The sequence below is a fragment of the Oncorhynchus mykiss genome, chromosome 5, assembly GCF_013265735.2.
Source record: "Oncorhynchus mykiss isolate Arlee chromosome 5, USDA_OmykA_1.1, whole genome shotgun sequence".
Lineage (NCBI taxonomy): Eukaryota > Metazoa > Chordata > Actinopteri > Salmoniformes > Salmonidae > Oncorhynchus > Oncorhynchus mykiss.
The window spans coordinates 32577899-32597375 of record NC_048569.1 but is presented as its reverse complement, the minus strand read 5'-3'; the positions used below and the strand labels follow the sequence as shown (position 1 = coordinate 32597375).

Genomic DNA, 19477 nt, shown 5'->3' with positions numbered 1-19477 from the left:
CAAGGCACTGTATTTATATATTCATTCATTCCCCACACAAGCCAATACTTTGCTCATCCAATTGACAGACTTGAATACAAATTTAACAAGGACAAGGGTTTTGAAAAAGCACAACTGCTTTATTTTTTCTCTCAATAAGGAAAGGGCGATTATGATCACATATCTGAAAGGATAAACAACAGGTAGGATAAATAGATAGTATGATCAGTTCCAGAGTGAACAGGTCCTCTGACAAATTAAATATGTCTCCTAAAAGTACCAACAAAAAGCATCAGGACGATATCTTGGTGTAGGTACAGTAATGAGTGAAGACGAGAGCAGGCAGAAACCAAATTAAGTTTCTCATGTGTGTATAAGACGTTTCAGTGTACACCTTCCAGTCGGTCCAAAAAGCACAGTAGAGATGGGCAATAAGCCAATCTGCAAGTGAAAGCAGTCCACCCTGTGAGAACATCATAGTGACCTTTGAAACACTTACCCTTTTATTAGTGATACAATATATGACTCAAACATATGATTTTAGACTCCCACCCTCCCCGACTGACCGTAACTCTGAATATAGTTGAACAGGTATGCATCATGTACAGACGTCAGTGAAACACTGCCATAAAATACGAGTCTGAACATTTTGTAGTGTCATGGAGCATTAATACGCAGAAACATTTATAACCAGTTATGACATTGGAATAGTAAGTTTCAAAATGAGTGCCCCCCCCCTTTCTTTTATCACAGATGCCAACATATTATTTTTCTAACAAAAATGCTTTAATATTTCCTTCTTCAGAGAGCCCAAAACAACTGCAGCGTTCACCAAAAAACCTACGCGAAGAAAGTACATCAATTCATCAAGCAATTCTAAACACCCTCTTTTGTCGTGAAATTGTAACATAAAAATAGATATTTGGACCCTGATTGAGAGTTAGGCTGCGTTTATTGCTAGCGCCACCCCAGAGGCCTTACATGGTGCTGAATGTTCACTAGAGGTGTGCCTACTCATTCCTTCACTAACCCCTCCACCTTTCCATCGAGTTGTGTTCAAAAAGAAAAATAGAGAAGTGTTTAATAGCTCTAGGAGCAAAAGCAAAAACACTATAGGAGAGGGAATATAAAAGCACTTGACATGTATCAGATGTGAATTCAGATTTCAGCAACTCATTACAACCAAAAGGATAGCAATAAAAAGCAACATTTCAATCAGCTGTTGAGATCGTACAGTAAGTCAATGAAGCCCGTCGTCACTCCCAAACACTATAGATACTCCCTAACACTATAGAATAAACCACATGTTTTGCCAGCTCGGTTGATCAAAACCTCACACTACGGCAGCAGTGTCTGCTGTCTTTTGAAATGTTGCGATAGGGTCCTGAATTAGGCTCTACGATTAACACACATTCAGCACATCACATGCACACACTGCATCAACGCTAGGATAGCTTCAAATGAGGCAAGATGATGATTTCTCTAAAAAGTCCTAGTTTTTGCTTCTGTTTACAAAACACATAGGAGAGAGAGAGAGACAAAACAAAAGCAGAAAAAAACAGCCTTCAAAAAAAAATAACAGAAACATTTTCTAAAAATCGAAGCAGTTTTGTCACAGTTCACGAGCTGTGTGAAGTACCCCAGGGGTCTCTGAGGGCGACACGCCCCAATTCACACCTTTCCATGTTTACACACAATGATGTCCTTAAAATCTGTCTTTGAAGTCCTTTAATAATAGAGCAAACAGGCGATGATTACTTTAAAAAACAATATTAAAACTACCAGCAAAAATCTTCAAAAAGTGAAGGAAAAGGACACGTTTGTTTTTTACGCTTACAGATTTGCTTTCTTGTGGTGACATGTCAAGTCTCTGCCTCCTCTACTGGGCTATAGTCCAAAAAAGTAGTGTGGCAAAAACGGGGTGAACTAGGAGTGAACTATCTGCAGGAGCTGTTCGTTTCCTTTTTTGGATGCAGAGCAACACAGAAAACGTGCATTTATTTCAGATTTTTTTGTTACCGTTCTTCTCTCGAAAAAGGACAATGTTAATAAATAAGGAGAACCTTGAGTCTGCTTATACACACACACACACACGCGCGCACACGCACACACACGGTGTTTAATAATAATAATAAGTGTCCGGTTCTGATAGTTCGGGGAGTTGGTACAGTATGCCTGCTTGCTCCTTAGTTTGGCGCCCGATCTGGGGGTTGGCAATAGAGGCTGGTAGGTGGGTCGAAAGAGGGTGCACGGGGTTGTGTCTTCCAGGGGCAGGTTGGGTGGAGGTTGAAGGTCTGTTGCCATGCCTTGCCCTCCACTTTGACAGCCTGGGGTTTGATGGCTCAGGTGCATGGTGCTGGTTTGCCCTGCCAGCCGGGAAGGGACTCCTGGAGTGTGCTGGTCATCAGGCCCCACGACAGTGCCTTCCCCTCACCCACCAGCTGGCGCTCATTTCGCAGGGCTTTACTCTAACACACACATGAGAAATGCAAGGATAACATTTCATATCTTTTTCAAGTGGACAACAAAACAATAACACTAATGTCACCAAGGAGGGAAATAGTTAAAACAATCTAATTTCAAAACGGTCTAATAGCGAGAATTAGACACCATTAGAAAAAAAGCTATTATCAAGCATCATTTTTGTTTTGCTACAAGTATTATGCACGGGAGAAGATGAATACAGTATTTGTGTAACATTTCAACACATTCAAAAGAAACACCAGAGCATTCATGTAAGAACTGCTTGCTGTGTGTAAAGAACATGACCCTGTTACATCCAAGTTGTAAATATTAGAGGTAAATATGTATGATATTTGATTTACAGCATTTATTTATCGCCCATGACATTTTCTTTGTGCATTTAATTGTGTTCATGTAATGATATGGGATTGTATGTGTAATTTGTTTTGTGCATATAATTGTGATAATGTACTGATATGTGATTTTGTATTTCTTTCCTTTTGTTTCCATAAATGCCCATCTAGAGACGGGTGTTAAATTAGCATAAACTAGAAACACCCCTGCAATGCATCGGACGATTGTTTGTTCAATGTCTTTGTACTTGTCCCTATCCAAATATACCAGTAAATGATACTACGTGCCTACAAGATTAGGCTACCTATGTCTATGAGCACCATTTGATTAAATGCAGTTCCCTAGGTAAATTTAAAGACAAGTTAATCTTGTGATGAGAATTTTATACCTCAAGTACCATATTACTGGTTATGACGCAATATGTTCATTATTAATTACAATAGTTCATTAGCAGTGCATCCAGTTGAGTTCATTCAGAGCCATATATAGTCTGTTCAGGGCAACTTTGACAACTAGACACTAGTTGCTTCTTAACAGACATGGAGAGTTGAGGTGCTGACAGTGGTAATTGACGTCAGGACACATTTTAACCAATCAAAATGAATTGAGGTCAAAATCGATGGAAACGGCAACTACCAAACTTTCTTCATATATGGCTTTGATTTCATACATTGGCACATTGGATTGAAGAAAAACAAAAAACGAAATGGATAAAAATCTAATTACCTATATTTACAGTGGGTGGCTCACCTTCATGCCATCCTCCGGCCCCTTGACAGTGGGCTCAGGGGCCGAGGGGGGGCTGGAGTGGGGTGGCTCGCGCCCGGGATTGGGGTAAGGGGGGGAGCGGATGATGACTGTCTTGTTGACCTGCATGACAGGTCTCTGGATGGGGGTGGGAAAGGGGCCGGTGGTAGGGGGACGCATGTGCATAACCATGCTGCCCTGGGGAGGGGGGACCTGGTGGAACACACACACACTGTTAGCATGGCAACACGTCTCAGTATATATGCATGGGTATTTTTCTTTATGCAAATATTAAGGGGGTTGCGGAGATGTGTGCAAAGCTACAAATATTTTCCAGACTGAATTCTAAAATGACATTTCATCAAATTGCTTTATGCTCGTGACATAAACGTACACTAAGGTCTTGAGAGGCCATTGTGCCAGAGCAGTTCAGGGAAGCTGCATGTCAAAACTGATTAGTCATTCAAGTGGTGCAACATCACAGTGATTTGAACAAGCAGAATGATTGAGTTGAGGTTTCTATAACCTTGCCGTGTAGGGGGCACAGCAGGGCCTCATACCAGCCGGTGGCCGGGTCTCTGTAGCAGCAACTACAGGTCAGGCCAGGGCCACTGCAAGCCCAGCCTCGCTGCTGAACGGCCTGCATGGATGAGGTCTTCTGTTTCCAATGAAATGGGAGGGGGAGGCTATATGAGTGTGTATGGGCATCTGGGATTATGTGTCAGGACCGTTTGTGTGTGGTGGGGTGGGGTGGGGGGTACCTACTACTGTAAGAGCCTGTAAAAGTGCCTGTAAAATTGTGTTTGTGTGTCTGAGAGTGTGTGAAGTGCACTGGAGGACCTTGATTGTCAGTTGACCTAGTTGTTGATTGTAGAATGTGAACAGTAACTAGTACTACCAAGGTGCGTGTGTGTACCTAATGTGTGTATGACTGTGTTGGGTCATACCTGCTGGTTGTAATGCCCAGGCAGAGGGCCCACGGGGCCAGACTGCTTCCCACTGGGGCTGGCAGACCCTGGTCTGATGGGAGAGAGAGGGAAAAATATAGGTTTACCATTGGCTTGCAATTACATCTATATCATCACTTTAATGCCATTATATGATCACTAAATGTTTTATTAAATATTGGACAAACTAGAAGTAAACGGAGCTGTGCTGTCAGTTTCTTGACAAGTCTAAACATTTTACTGGCAGCGAACCATGTAGAATCCTTTGGCATGTTACAATAAAATTAACACGTTTATAAGGATATGAACTAAGAGAAGTCGTTTTGTGATTTGACATAAGTTTCAAGGTGACACTCAGCTGTTCCAGCTCACCTGTTGTATCCTCCAGGCATGCCCTGGGAGTGATTGGGCTTGTCAGAGAACTGGAAGCCTATCTTTTCCATCTGGGAGGTCTGGAGAAGGACAACAAACAAACACCCCATTAAATATACAAGTAAGAACATCTCAATGCCATCTATGAAATGTTGTGGCATTAAAGTGATAGTTCACCCAAATGACAAATTCACTACAGTTGTTCCTTACCTTGTAAGTAGTATACGGACCAGTAGACATTGGGAAATTCTGCAAAAAAAATCAAGTAATTTTGTAATTTAGGTGAACTATCCCTTCTATTTCAAAGGGATGGGTTTCACTACATTCAATGTGCATTTTTGTTTGTTTATACATGAAATGTTTCCAAATCCAACCTAAAGCTAACATTTATCAATCATTAGGGTAGTTAAGCTGTAACATTGTTGGAAGGGACACTTGGTGGGTCTGTAGAGCTCACCTCTCTACTGCCGGTCATGACAGGGGGCTGGGAGCCAGGGGGGAGCATCCTGCGGGCAGCTCCGACGGAGAGGTTCTGGCCCTGCTGGAGCTGGATGGATTGGGGCAGGATGAGGTGCTGCTGGGCAGAGCCATAACGCAGCTGGGAGCCCGGCAAGGGCATGGTCACCTGGAGCGAGAGAGAGAGAGGAAGGATCATTGTTCGGGCCTTTTAAACATTGAATGAAGAGAGTATAATGTTTCCATTAGAAGCCAAGCAAACTGTTCCTTCAAACTAAGTGTGCCACTGACAGAGTTGTTCCCCTTACCTGGATGAGCTGGGAGTCCATGAGCTGGGAGGAGCTCATGCCAGGGCCCTGGTTCATCTGGCCGTCGTAGACCATGGCCTGGCTACCGTTCATGGGCTGGTAGTGGGAGCCCGACTGGGGCTTGACCATGTCCGATGGCTGCATGCCCGGGAAGGCCGAATAGGGCCCCTTCAGGGGGCCACCGCCTGACAGCACCATGGGGTTAGGCTGAGACAGATTGGGATGCATGTACACCTGGGACCTGAAGGAGGGAATGGAGTTGAACATCTCCTGGGACTGGGAGACGGGAAGGCCTCCCCGGAGACCGAGCTGGGCCTGCAGAGAGGTGTGTAGGGAGATGGGGATCTGCTGGGCAGCCGCGGCCGCCTGCGTACACACACAAGAAGGAGTGAATTATAATATTACATTTTACCCTCCCCCCACCAGTGCATTTATGACAAATTAGACATATCACAAATTGCCATGCAAAATGTCATTTTTGACCCAGCAAAAATCAAGCACTTTTGGCATGTATCACAAAAAAAATTGAAATCCAGGAAGCACCGATTATTGCCCAAAATAAATATAATACAATATGAAGGCTATTCCATGTGAGAAATTGCCAAGAAACTGAAGATCTCATACACTGCTGTGTACTACTCCCTTCACAGAACAGCACAAACTGTCTCTAACCAGAATAGACAGGAGTGGGAGCACAACTGAGCAAGAGGACAAGTACATTAGTGTCTAGTTTGAGAAACAGACACCTCACAAGTCCTCAACTGGTAGATTCATTAAATAGTACCCGGAAACCACCGGTCTCAACGTCAACAGTGAAGAGGCGACTCCAGGATGCTGGCCTTCTAGGCAGAGTTGCAAAGAAAAAGCCATATCTCAGACTGGCCAAATTTTTTTTTAAAGATTAAGATGGGCAAAAGAACACAGACACTGGACAGAGGAACTCAGGCCAGCATCCAGGAGTCGCCTCTTTGCTGTTGACGTTGAGACCGGTGGTTTCCGGGTACTATTTAATGAATCTACCAGTTGAGGACTTGTGAGGTGTCTGTTTCTCAAACTAGACACGAATGTACTTGTCCTCTTGCTCAGTTGTGCACCGGGGCCTCCCACTCCTCTTTAGAGACAGTTTGTGCTGTTCTGTGAAGGGAGTAGTACACAGCAGTGTACGAGATCTTCAGTTTCTTGGCAATTTCTTGCATGGAATAACCTTCATTTCTCAGAAGAAGAATAGAAGTTATTTGTTTCTGGTCATTTTAAGCCTGTAATCAAACCCACAAATGCTGATGCTCCAGATACTCAACTAGTCTAAAGGAGGACCGTTTTATTGCTTCTTTAAAATCAGGACAACAGTTTTCAGCTGTGCTAACATAATTGCAAAAGGGTTTTCTCTAATGATCAATTAGCCTTTTAAAATTCTAAACTTGGATTAGCTAAAACAACATGCCATTGGAACACAGGAGTGATGGTTGCTTATAATGAGTCTGTACGCACATGTAGATATTCCATTAAAAATCAGCCGTTTCCAGCAACAATTGTCATTTAACAATGTCTACACTGTATTTCTGATCAATTTGATGTTATTTTAAATGGACAAAAAAAAGTGTATTTCTTTTAAAAACAAGGACATTTCTAAGTGACCCCAAACTTTTGAACGGTAGTGTATATAAAGAAGAAAAATAATTGGAATTGGACCTGTTGGTAGCTCTGCTGCTGGGTCATGGTTGGGGGCACCAGACGAGGCTGGCTGGGAAAGACATGGCCGTCCAGATACAGCGGGGGGACATGGTTACCTACAGAGACGGAAATACAATTGTTATTTCAAATGTATAATAATAATGCACAGATTTACATTTCATACAACGCATAGTCTTTTGGCAAATATAGCAATAATGTCAATGTTTAATGTGCGAGTGTCCTCTTACCCTGCATGGACATGGAAGGCGCCACGGAGGCAATGGGCATGGGGGGCATGGACACCCCTCCGAAAGAGCTGTAGCTCACCCCGCTGGAGGAGCCCACGCTGCAAGGGGGCTGGGCGCCAGAGGCACCCCCACCAGGAGAGCCCTGCTCGGGGAGAGACTGGGAGTTCTCCCACGCCTTACGGGCCGACTCCATCTGAGAAAAAGGGGGCGAAGGGATAGAAATGGTCGGTGAAATTACACAAAATCTTTTGTGTTTACTAACGTTTATTTGATCTAACCTTTACTTAGCCAGGTAGGTAACTGAGAATTACATTTATTTAAGACTAGTGTTTAGAGATGTCTGGAGTGTGGAGAGTGTGAGGCAGTGGGGTGTGTACCTTGAGTGTGAGGTCAGCACTGGGGAAAGAGATGGGGTTGAGGTTGATGCCAGGCTGCAGGTGGTCTCTACGCAGCATGGGAATGGCCTGGGTCAGGGCCGGCTACACACACACAAAGGTTATACACATCAACAACTAGCCAATGACATCCTTTGTCCATTTTACATCTCATTTATGATATTTATTTTATCAAGCCACTTCAAGTGTAGCACTTGAAGGATTCCTTTTAATAGCCCACCTTATAATCATGAGGTGACAATGGGAATCCAGTTGAACTCAGTATATTTGTACTCACATTGCTGACGAGGGCGTCCTGCAGCTTGGTGACAGGGTTGGAAACGGGCACTGGGGTGGAACCGGGTGGCAGACTAAAGTCAGAGTCCTTGGCACTGACACCAAACTCGATGGGTGGCACAGGCAGCACTGTGTCCACATGGAGGTCCACGCCGTTGACGGGAGTGATGGGCCTCCCCTCCAGACGCTCCACACCCTCCGAGCCCTTGCGGTGCTTGAGTGAACGTTCGTTGCCGATGGGACCGGGCTTGTGCTGCTCCTTGCTCTGCTCAGGGCCCGCGTCAGAATCCTCAGAGTTGGGCTCACTGCCTGTGAAGGAGACCTGCTTGGTCCACGAATCTCCTCCAGATGACTGGATTGAGAGAGCTGAGGGAAGGAATAGAACCATAGAACCAATGTATTATGTTATACAGTTGACAGCACAAGAATGTTCCTATGTAGTTTGGAGGGAAAAGCTGAGTATGGGAAACAGTTATCAGATGGGGTGGAAGATGAGGTGTGTGAAGGCTGGAGTGTTGCCCCTACTCCTACCTGAGCTGTTAGTCTCCCAGATTTCTGTGCCCAGGTTGTTGGCAGAAAGTCCCTCTTCTGGCTGATCAATGGTCATGCCACCCTGCTTCTTGGCAAACCGCGGGGGCATCTTGGAGGTGATCGGTCTGTTTTTTACTGGAACCTGCAGTGTGGCAAAGAAATGCTTTTTTTTCCCATAGATTAAGTACAACACAGCACCTCAAGTCATGTACAACTATACTTAACATAACATATGATTGAGATATTTAGGAAAAAACAGTATGTTGTTAAAGAAGTATCGTTGCTTGCATGAATCCATTAGCAATTATGTCCCCGATTGAGTCTGTAATACCAACATGTTTCAAACAGACCACCATAGTCCCTGTGCCCAAGAACACAAAGGCAACCTGCCTAAATGACTATAAACCCGTAGCACTCACGTCCATACCCATGAAGTGCTTTGAAAGGTTGGTAACGGCTCACATCAACACCATTATCCCAGAAACCCTAGACCCACTCCAATTTGCATACCGCCCAAACAGATCCACAGATGATGCCCTCTCTATTGCACTCCACACTGCCCTTTCCCACCTGGACAAAAGGAACACTTATGTGAGAATGCTATTCAATGACTACAGCTCAGCGTTCAACACCATAGTACCCGCAAAGCTCATCGCTAAGCTAAGGATCCTGGACTTCCTGGCTAAGGATCCTAAACACCTCCCTCTGCAACTGGATCCTGGACTTCCTGACGAGCCACCCCCAGGTGGTGAGGGTAGGTAGCAACACATCTGCCACGCTGATCCTCAACACTGGAGCTCCCCAGGGGTGCGTGCTCAGTCCCCTCCTGTACTCCTTGTTCACCCATGACTGCAGGGCCAGGCACGACTCTAACACCATCTCTTTCTTTCTCTCTCTCGGAGGACCTGAGCCCTAGGACCATGCCCCAGGAATACCTGACATGATGACTCCTTGCTGTCCCCAGTCCACCTGACTGTGCTGCTGCTCCAGTTTCAACTATTCTGCCTTATTATTATTCGACCATGCTGGTCATTTATGAACATTTGAACATCTTGACCATGTTTTGTTATAATCTCCACCCGGCACAGCCAGAAGAGGACTGGCCACCCCACATAGCCTGGTTCCTCTCTAGGTTTCTTCCTAGGTTTTGGCCTTTCTAGGGAGTTTTTCCTAGCCACCGTGCTTCTTCACCTGCATTGCTTGCTGTTTGGGGTTTTAGGCTGGGTTTCTGTACAGCACTTTGAGATATCAGCTGATGTACAAAGGGCTATATAAAATAAATTTGATTGATTTGATTGATTGATTGATCATTAAGTTTGCAGACGACACAACAGTGGGCCTGATCACCGACGAGACAGCCTATAGGGAGGACCTGGCCGGGTGGTGCCAGAATAACAACCTATCCCTCAACGTAACCAAGACTAAGGAGATGATTGTGGACGACAGGAAAAGGAGGATCGAGCTCGCCCCCATTCTCATCGACGGAACTGTAGTGGAGCAGGTTGAGAGCTTCAAGTTCCTTGGTGTCCACATCAACAACAAACTAGGATGGTTCAAACACACCAAGACAGTCATGAAGAGGGCACAACAAAGCCTATTCCCCTTCAGGAAACTAAAAATATTTGGCATGGGTCCTGAGATCCTCAAAAGGTTCTACAGCTGCAACATCGAGAGCATTGGTTGCATCACTGCCTGGTACGGCAATTGTTCGGCCTCTGACCGCAAGGCACTAGAGGGTAGTGTGTACGGCCCAGTACATCACTGGGGTTAAGCTACCTGCCATCCAGGACCTCTATACCAGGCGTTGTTAGAAGACGACCCAAAAATGGTCAAAGACCCCAGCCTCCCCAGTCATAGACTGTTCTCTCTACTGCCACATGGCAAGCGGTACCGGAGTGCAAAGTCTAGGACAAAAAGGCTTCTCAACAGTTTTTACCCCCAAGCCATAAGATTTCTGAACAGGTAATTAAATGGCTACCCAGACTACTTGCATTGTGTGCCCCGCAACCCTCTTTTACACTGCTGCTACTCTCTGTTTATCATATATGCAAAGTCACTTAACTATACATTCATGTACATACTACCTCAATTGGGCCGACCAACCAGTGCTCCCGCACATTGGTTAACAGGGCTATCTGCATTGTGTCAAGCCACCCACCAACCCCTCTTTTACGCTACTGCTACTCTGTTCATCATATATGCATAGTCACTTTAACCATATGTACATACTACCTCAATCAGCCTGACTAACAGGTGCCTGTATGTAGCCTCGCTACTTTTATAGCCTCTACTGTATATAACCGGTCTTTTTACTGTCGCTTTATTTAATTAACTTACCTATTGTTCACCTAATACCTTTTTTTGCACTATTGGTTAGAGCCTGTAAGGTTGCATTTCACTGTTGTTTTCGGCGCACGTGACAAATAAACTTTGATTTGAAATTATTTAGATTTTACTCAAAACTGGGTCTATACTCTAGACACCGAAAGCTCTTTTGCCGATTGTTAGTTTTATTTAAATGTCTCAGGCTTATTTGAATGTTCTGTCAACTTACAGGAGCTCCTTGTTCCTTTCTCCTTCTATCGTCTTCCTGTGGGCGCCGCAGCTGTTTCTTGGACAGGTCTTGGAACCCATCTGGACTAGGACCCCCAGAATCCCCCTCAACTGGAAGACACACGTGTGCCACATTAAATCAGTCATCTGGCCCACCAGGTTGAGACCCCTGGTTTAGATTTAATTTGAGCCTTGCTTAATTGACTCAAGTAGGTGTTATTATGAAGTTGGTGCCTAGCATACTCACTGGGGTAGCTGTTGAGGTCGTACTGAGACAGTGGTTTGGCCAGGTCTCCCTTCACAGACCTGGGCTTCATCTCCTTGTCCAGCTTCTTCCCCGAGGGTTCGTTTGCCTGGTGGCCCTCCTCAGACTGCTCAACATTGTAGACTGGGCCTGACTCCTCTGGGCTCCTGCTGGAATCAGGGAGAGACATTCCATGAGTCAGGTGTTACCACTTAAAACATATTATTGTGCGAAAGTGTTGCTAAGGTTTGTTTTTAGAAGCTCCAGTATATTGATGTCTTGAGAATGTTTTGAAACAATTAAGTCAAGACAAAACAATATCAATAGTTTTGTTGAACGTTCTCACACCAAGTTCGCATAAGCCAAAGTTAGCACAGTACTCACCTCTTATGGTTGGAGGACCCTCCATTCTGCCAGCCGTCGTTCCTGTTACAGGAGGGCAGAGCGTTAGGTTTCTCTGAAGAGCGTGTCATCTTGTTCCCATCCACCTCACCCTTCCTGTTCTGCCGGTCCACCAGGGGGCGCTGGCTGGAGAAACTCCTCTTGGCCAGCTCCCTCTTCTCTCCAGACCCAGGATCCCCGTGGCCTGAGTCTGAGTGCACATCTCCCCCGTGTGCCTGCTGCTGCTGCCCTCCCCCACGCTTCTCCCTCCAGTCACTGAAGTCGCTGTTCTCTGAGCCAGTCTCCCAGTCCTCCGCCTGGCCGTGCTGACCACCGGACCTACCCCCCCCTCCGGAGTAGTGGCCACTGGACCAGCCGTCCTCTTTACCTCCCTCCTTGGAGCGGCTCGGCCAGGGGTTCGCGAATCCTTCTGATCCATTGATGTACTCATCGCTGGTCCACTGGCCACTGCCGGGCTCCCTCTCTTGACGTAGTCGGCGGAAACGCGGGGGCTTGTCCTGGCGCGGCGGCCTCCGTCTTCTCAACGGCTGTTGTCCAGGGTTGTCGCTGTCTATGTAGTACTCACCCTCCCCGCTGCGGTCCTCAGCGCCGTTCTCCATGAAGGAACCAGTAGAGCCAGTAAACTTGGGGGTGTATTTGAGGGGCTCACGCTCTGCAGGTGGTCTCCTGGGATAGGTCTCGGTGCCCAAGACGTAGCCGTTCTCCTGCATGGGCCCACCGCCACTGCCAAACTGAGTCCCCCGTCCTCTCCAGGTGGAGATGTCTCTGGAGCCGTTGTTGAACCCTCGGCTGGTGTTGTAACCCCTGCCAGTATCGAGTCTGGGAGGCAGGGAGCGGCCGAAGCCTCCGAACCCCCTGCTGCTGGCTTTGGCCTTGTCGCGGGCATCACTGGCCGCCTGTTCTTCCGTGTACACCTTGTTGGACCTCCAAGAGTCTCGGTCGGCCTTCCTGGTCTCTCCCTGCTCTGGGTAGCTGCCACCCTCTCCGTTTTCAGAGCCCTTGTGGCGTCGCCGCTTGGGCAGCTCCTCATACTCTGAGGTCTCGCTCAGAGTCTCGCTGACGTTGCGCCTCCTCGGCTTCCCCCTCTGCAGGTCCTCCACCTTGACAAAGTCCCTGGGCAGTCCTCTGCCTCTGCCTGGTCTCTGGGTTCCAGCAGCGTCCTTGCTGTTGATATTGTTGTTGTAGCCTCCTCTGGGGTTCTCTCGGCCTCCCCGGCCACCACGGTCTCCTCTTGAACTGAACTCCTTGAAGCCGCCACGGCTCCGACCTCTACCCGTTCCCCTGGCTCCGGCAAAGGCCTGCTCCTCATCGATGAAGATCCAGTTGTTGCGTCGTGGTGCACCAGGCTCCCTGCTCTCCTGGCTGTCTCTGGAGGACTGGCTCTTTCCGCTGTCCCAGCTGTTTTCCTTCGGCAAATCCTCACTGTTGGTACTGGCTGGCCGCTCTATTTTAGCAGGAGCTGGTGGTTGTTGCTTCTCTTCTGGCTGCTTCTCAATAGCAGGCGAGGCCGAGCGTCTGTTACTTACTAGGGGCTGGTTATCTTTCTTCAGGTCATATACGTTGGTGAGCACCTCCTTTTCCAGGCGGTAAGGGACTACCTTCTCCTCCGGCTCCACTTTGGGCTTCTCGTTCTCCTTGTCCTCCACTTTGAGGGCCTTTAGCACAGGCTTCTTGATGGGACCGGTCCTGCGGGTCAGGGTCCTACCGCCAGTCTCAGAGGGCTGGCTTACACTGCTGGCAGGGGTGCTGGAGCCAGGATCAGACCACTGGTTCTGACCACCAACACCAACTTCCTTCTTCTGGCCTCCATCTCGCCTATGGAAGTCTGAGTCAAAAACCTTTTCCTTGGAGGTGTCGAAGACTTCGTCACAGGGTTCAGTGCCGTCCTTCAGGTACCTGTCTTTGGGCTCCTGTTTGGGGTAGCCGCTGTCTGCATGCTGCTGCTGGGGCCGGCTCGGGGCTGAGGAGAGCAGGCCTTGGTCGTGCGGGTGGTGATCCCTGTCGGGACCTTTGCTCTGGTGGTAGGCCTGATGGGAGAGGTCACCAGATGGGTTGTCTAGGCACTCGTTACCACTCTCTTCGTACAAGTCCTGCTGGGAGCATGTCCTGTCACTCCGGTCGTCTGGCTGGCTCCTGTCTGAGCTCTCGTGCTGTCTCTGGTAGGGTGGGGTGAAACTGCGAGGGGGGTAGCCATCTTGGTTCCACAAGGGGTAGGGCTCGGTGGAGGGGGCCCTCCGCTCCTGATGCATGCTTGGATGGCAGCCATCGTCAGAGGGGGACCCTGGGCTGTTCAGGTGGTCTGGCTGCATCCTCGATTTCATAATTCCTACGCAAACACAGAGGAGGTAATCTACAGTTAGAGATGATACAGATGCAGGATTATTTGGAGATCCCATATCAATCTAAATCAGGAAATTCATCATTCCCTTTAGTAAAACAATACTATTTTCTCAGGTCTCACCTGAAGAGTGGACAGCATTGGGGTAGTAGTCCACGGGGGAGCGGCCCTGGGCCATGCGGGGGTCCAAGAAAGGGGGCATCATCATCCAGCGGGGGTCAAAGCCCAGCATGTGTGGGGGGTAGTACCCCCTCGGGGGGTGGCTGGAGCCCGAGGGGGCGGGGTGGCCAGACTGCTGCTGCCAGTGCTGCATTTTATACACTTGGTCCTGAGAGGGGAGGGACGACAGCGCATGAACCCATTATGTTCACACTGGTATAATTATTCACCTCACATAAAAAAGTGACTAGATGCATTTAAAGAAGTGTACTATATGCAGCGAGTGGTTATTTCCTGTTTTGTCAATTGCCTATTGCTGTGCATCCACCACATAACTCATTAAAACACTACACAACAGAACAAAACAAACACACCCGTTGGCCCCCTTCATAATACCCGACGGAAAAGACCTGCTCCTGTGAACTGACGGGCCTTTCTCAAGCTGCTAATCCCACCAGGAATTAGGGAAGGGATAAGGATTTTTGGGGCTGGAGGGAAGGGACTGCTGGGAAAGCATCAGATGACGTTGGCCCGGGCGGCTCACCTGCTGCTGCTTTTGGAAGCGGGGCGGGACGGGCTTGGAGGCCTGGTGGTTTGTGTAGTCGGGCAGGGGAGAAGTGGGCTCAGCCCCGCCATCGTCCTCATTGCGGTAGGGGACGAAGCCCAAGGTGCCCTCTTCCCTGTAGTCCTGCTGGCCGGGGGAGTGCTCCAAGGGACACTCAGTGTCTGGGACAGGAGAGGGAGCGTGTTATAATCCTACTTTTACATAGCTACCCAAGTTTCCAGTGTTGCCATGTTTGCAGTTTTCCAGCCAAATTGGACTACTTTGAAAACGGTGTCGCGGGTGAAAATGTATTTGTCACGGGTGGCAGGTTTTTGGGCTACTTCTAAATTGTACAGCGGCCACCATGGCATTTCTCTTAAAAAAAATATATACATTTCACTGTGACCTGCTGCTGCTGACTATCAGGCAGTGAGCAAGCTGTTATTGAGTGAGTGAACGGTGGAGAGGGGGAGGGCCGAAGGGGTGTGTGTGTGTTGAGAGCACAGGCTGAGAGAGTGCTGCAGCAGAAGCAGTTGAGTCACGGAGACAGCAGCACGCGTACACGTCATGACAACTTTTTACCAGTTGTAGATTGGTCATTACGGAGACGACCTCTAACGCGCTAAAACTGATATAACAGCGACAAAGCATTAGAAAACTACTTCATGAGCACTAGAGCTCTTTGGATAAATTCGCTCAGGAGGTGATTTAGTAGACTAGTAGACTGCATTCTAATGTCAACTTTTCTTATGTCCTAAGAACAGCCTTTAGCCTTGGTATATTGGTCATATACCACACCTCCTCTGGCCTTATTGCTTAATCATAGCAGTCAAAACAAGTTAAATCGACATCCATTGATAGAAAATGATCTGGAGAGATTAAGGTCAATTCATTTTTCCCTTGCAATATATTCTTAAATTCGCAAGAATTATTTTGACGGAAAACCAAATTTAGCTTCTTAACCTACATCATTAAAAATGACATCGATATTCCTTCTTAATTCGCTCAATAACGTTATGGGAAAAGGGTTTATTGGATAAATTTGGCAACTCTCGGGGCAAACATTTTTGGGGGCCTAGTTTTCAAGCCTTGTGGGCAGTTTCAGAGGTCATTGGGCTAGAGATTTTAGTTAGTCCTGGCAACCCTGTATGTTTCCTACATTCAGTAATAGCCATACCGTTGAAATTGAGCATTTTACTGAAAGTGCACACTATGACTGAGAATTGCAAGTTAGTATTTTCAACTGATCAATCTGAATAAATAAATGTTTACTAAACAAACACTAATGGCGGTTTGGTGTTACCTTTCGTGCCATATTGCCAGCTCTCCTGGTGGTTTTTGCTCTCTCTCCCAGGGGACAGTGCTGCCTCCTTGCTCTCTGCATCCTTCGCTCCCTCCTCAGACCTTGACAACTGTCTCTCAGTCTTCCCAAACCTCTCGTCTAGCCTCTTGAGCTTCTCGGCGCAGGCGGCAAGTCTCTCCTCACGGGCGCGTCTCTCCTCCTCCTCCCTGCGCCGGCGAGCTCTCTCCACTGCCTCAGAGAGTTCTGGTGATACAAACTTGGCCCGGGCTGGGCCCTGGCGCTCCTCCTGGTCGTCCAGGGGTTCACCCGGGTGGGCCATGCCAGGCCCGGAGCTCTTCTGCTGGGCCTAGAGACGCCACAGAGGAGGGTTCGGGTGTTAATGTGGGGACTACATGGTTTCTGTGTACAATGGACTTAAGACACACGCATATAAATGTGACTCAAGTGTTCTCTTCCTACAGGTGTAAGTACTCTTTATGCTTTAACCTCTTTGGGGTAGGTGGGATGGTAGTGTGCCAACATTCTGTGAAATTGTAGAGCGCGAAATTCATAATAATATTAAACATTCATGAAAATACAGGTGTCTTACATCATTTCAAAGCTTAACTTCTTGTTAACCTCACTAGGGTACGTGGGAAGCTAGCGTCCCACCTTGCCAACATCCAGTGAAATTGCAGAGCGCCAAATTCAAAAATTGAAATACTCATTATACAAATTAATAAAAAACATACAACATACAAGTGTTATACATCGGTTTAAAGATGAACTTCTTGTTAATCCAACCACGGTTTTCAAAAAGGCTTTACGGCGAAAGCATACCATGCGATTATCTGAGAACAGCGCCAAGCAGACAAATCATTACAAACAGTTACCAGCTAAGTAGAGTTACACAAGTCAGAAATAGCGATAAAATTGATCACTTACCTTTGATGATCTTCATATGGTTGCACTCACAAGACTCCCATTTACTCAATAAAATGTTTGTTTTGTTCGATAAAGTCCCTGTTTATATCCAAAAACCTCAGTTTTGTTCGAGTGTTTTGTTCAGTAATCCACAGGCTCAAAAGCAGTCACAACAGGCAGACAAAAAATGTCAAACGATGTCTATAATCAATTCTCAGGTTGTTTTTAGCCTAAATAATCAATAATATTTCAACCGGATAATATCGTCGTCAATATAAAAGGTAAACAAGAAAGGCGTTCTCTCTGTCACGCTCATGAAAAACCTCTGGGACACTGTAGGGTCCACTCATTCAGAGTGGTCTTACGCTCTCATTTTTCAGAATACAAGCCTGAAATCTGTTGACATCTAGTGGAAGCCATAGGAAGTCCAATTTGAGTCCTAAATCAATGGATACTGTAATGGCATTCAATAGAAAACTACAAACATAAAACAATCTCACTCCCTGGATGGATTTTTCTCAGGTTTTCGCCTGCCAAATCAGTTCTGTTATACTCACAGACATTATTTAAAGTTTTGGAAACTGTAGAGTGTTTTCTATCCAAATCTTATATTATATGCATCTCCTAGCTTCTGTGCCTGAGTAGCAGGCAGTTTAGTTTGGGCGCACTTTTAATCCGGAAGTGAAAATAGTGCCCCCTACCCTAGTGAAGTTAATCCAGCCGCTTTGTCAGATTTCAAAAAGGCATTACCGCGAAAGCACACCATGCGATTATCTGAGGACAGCACCCAACGTACAAAAGCATTACAAACATTTTCCAACCAATCAGAGGCGTCACGAAAGTCAGAAATAGCAATAAAATAAATCACTTACCTTTGAAGATCTTCCTCTGTTTGCAATCCAAAGGTTCCCAGCTACATCACAAACGGTCCTTTTGTTTTATAAAGTCCTTCTTTATATCCCAAAAAAGTCAGTTTAGTTGGTGGGCTTGACTCAGTAATCCACCGGTTTCCCTCGTTCAAATTACATACAAATAAATCCCAAAAGTTACCAATAAACTTCATCCAAACAAGTCAAACAACGTTTATAATCAATCCTCAGGTACCCTAATATGTAAATAAACAATCAAATTTAAGACCGAGAATAGTATGTTCATTACCGGAGATAAATAACAAAGTGCGGGCCCTCATCCATGTGCAACACTACAGACAAAATGGGAGCCACTTACAAAAACTACGAATTCTAGCAAATTTTTAAAAAAACAAGCCTGAAACTCTTTCTAAAGACTGTTGACATCTGCTGGAAGCCCTAGTAACTGCAATCTGGGAGGTATTTATTTTATATTCCCATAGACAGCCATTATAATGAGTGGTAAGCTCAAAAAAAATATTTCTGGATGGATTCTCCTCAAGTTTTCGCCTGCCATATCAGTTATGTTATACTTACAGACATTATTTTAACTGTTTTAGAAACTTTATATCCAATACTACCAATTAAATTCATATCCTAGCTTCTGGGCCTGAGTAACAGGCAGTTTACTTTGGGCACCTCAAGTCATCCAAACTTCCAAATACTGCCCCCTACCCCGAAAAAGTTAATGCCTAAACATTAGTTAATCTTACAGTGACCAGTGTGTGTATCTCCATATAAGCTTTTGCATTTATACCCTGGAAGTTGTAATTAAACATTCACTTTTTAATCCCTACAAGGCAATTTGTTGAGTCTTATTTCAATCAAGGGTTATTGATAATAGTCATGTGCATTGTCTGAAGACTTCATGACCACTGATAGGTGAAATGACTGGACAGGCTTCTGCCATACTTCTTTAAACTCAAAACTTCAGAGATCAGTGGTATTGAAGGCTAGGGGACGAGGCAAGGGTAGCAGTCTGAGGCACAGTGGACTCAGGTATGACCTTACCTGTGGTTCTCCAGAGGGGAACCTGCTGTTGGTCTTCCTGTGGGCTATCTGCTCCTGGAAGGCCAGGTAAGCCTCCTCCTCAGGGCCCTCCTGGGGGTACGCCCCCTCTCCTGTGCTCAGCAACAACTGGTGCTCGCGACGCTGGTTCTCCCATTCAGCCCTGGGTCAGAGATAGAGCTCACAATCAGTCACTGCTACAAGGTCACTGCTCTTAAAGCTACAGAAATAACACCAACAATATTCTATTCAGTCACAAACACAAAGGGGGTGGGGGTAATTTCACCACATCTTGTTCTTTTCGGCGTGCTCCTCCTCATCGTCACTGAACTTGAGTTTCTCGCCATAATCCACTTCTTCATGGATAC

At 46.4% G+C, this 19477-nt stretch overlaps 1 protein-coding gene across 8 annotated transcripts in view; it reads right to left on the bottom strand.

The window, feature by feature from the left end:
• Nucleotides 1-98: 98 nt before the first annotated feature.
• The window catches only part of prrc2b (proline-rich coiled-coil 2B), a 41197-nt gene continuing 21818 nt past the window's right edge, over nucleotides 99-19477 (bottom strand). For 3 of the 8 annotated variants that reach the window (XM_021602478.2, XM_021602480.2, XM_021602479.2), the window contains exons 10-30: nucleotides 19396-19477; nucleotides 19113-19272; nucleotides 16291-16636; nucleotides 14988-15169; nucleotides 14408-14612; nucleotides 11929-14272; nucleotides 11548-11714; nucleotides 11302-11411; nucleotides 8748-8889; nucleotides 8218-8582; nucleotides 7923-8024; nucleotides 7546-7738; nucleotides 7316-7413; nucleotides 5627-5992; nucleotides 5320-5487; nucleotides 5073-5111; nucleotides 4863-4942; nucleotides 4491-4563; nucleotides 4070-4201; nucleotides 3547-3756; nucleotides 99-2447 (exon numbers count right to left, since the gene is read on the bottom strand). In XM_021602478.2, the coding sequence (XP_021458153.2) occupies nucleotides 2322-2447; nucleotides 3547-3756; nucleotides 4070-4201; nucleotides 4491-4563; nucleotides 4863-4942; nucleotides 5073-5111; nucleotides 5320-5487; nucleotides 5627-5992; nucleotides 7316-7413; nucleotides 7546-7738; nucleotides 7923-8024; nucleotides 8218-8582; nucleotides 8748-8889; nucleotides 11302-11411; nucleotides 11548-11714; nucleotides 11929-14272; nucleotides 14408-14612; nucleotides 14988-15169; nucleotides 16291-16636; nucleotides 19113-19272; nucleotides 19396-19477 (5690 nt within the window). In that variant the 3' untranslated portion in view covers nucleotides 99-2321. Of the gene's footprint in view, nucleotides 2448-3522; nucleotides 3757-4069; nucleotides 4202-4490; nucleotides 4564-4862; nucleotides 4943-5072; nucleotides 5112-5319; nucleotides 5488-5626; nucleotides 5993-7315; nucleotides 7414-7545; nucleotides 7739-7922; nucleotides 8025-8217; nucleotides 8583-8747; nucleotides 8890-11301; nucleotides 11412-11547; nucleotides 11715-11928; nucleotides 14273-14407; nucleotides 14613-14987; nucleotides 15170-16290; nucleotides 16637-19112; nucleotides 19273-19395 lie in introns of all 8 variants that reach the window. The other 5 variants (XM_021602482.2, XM_021602484.2, XM_021602483.2 and 2 more) reach the window with 5 other exon arrangements.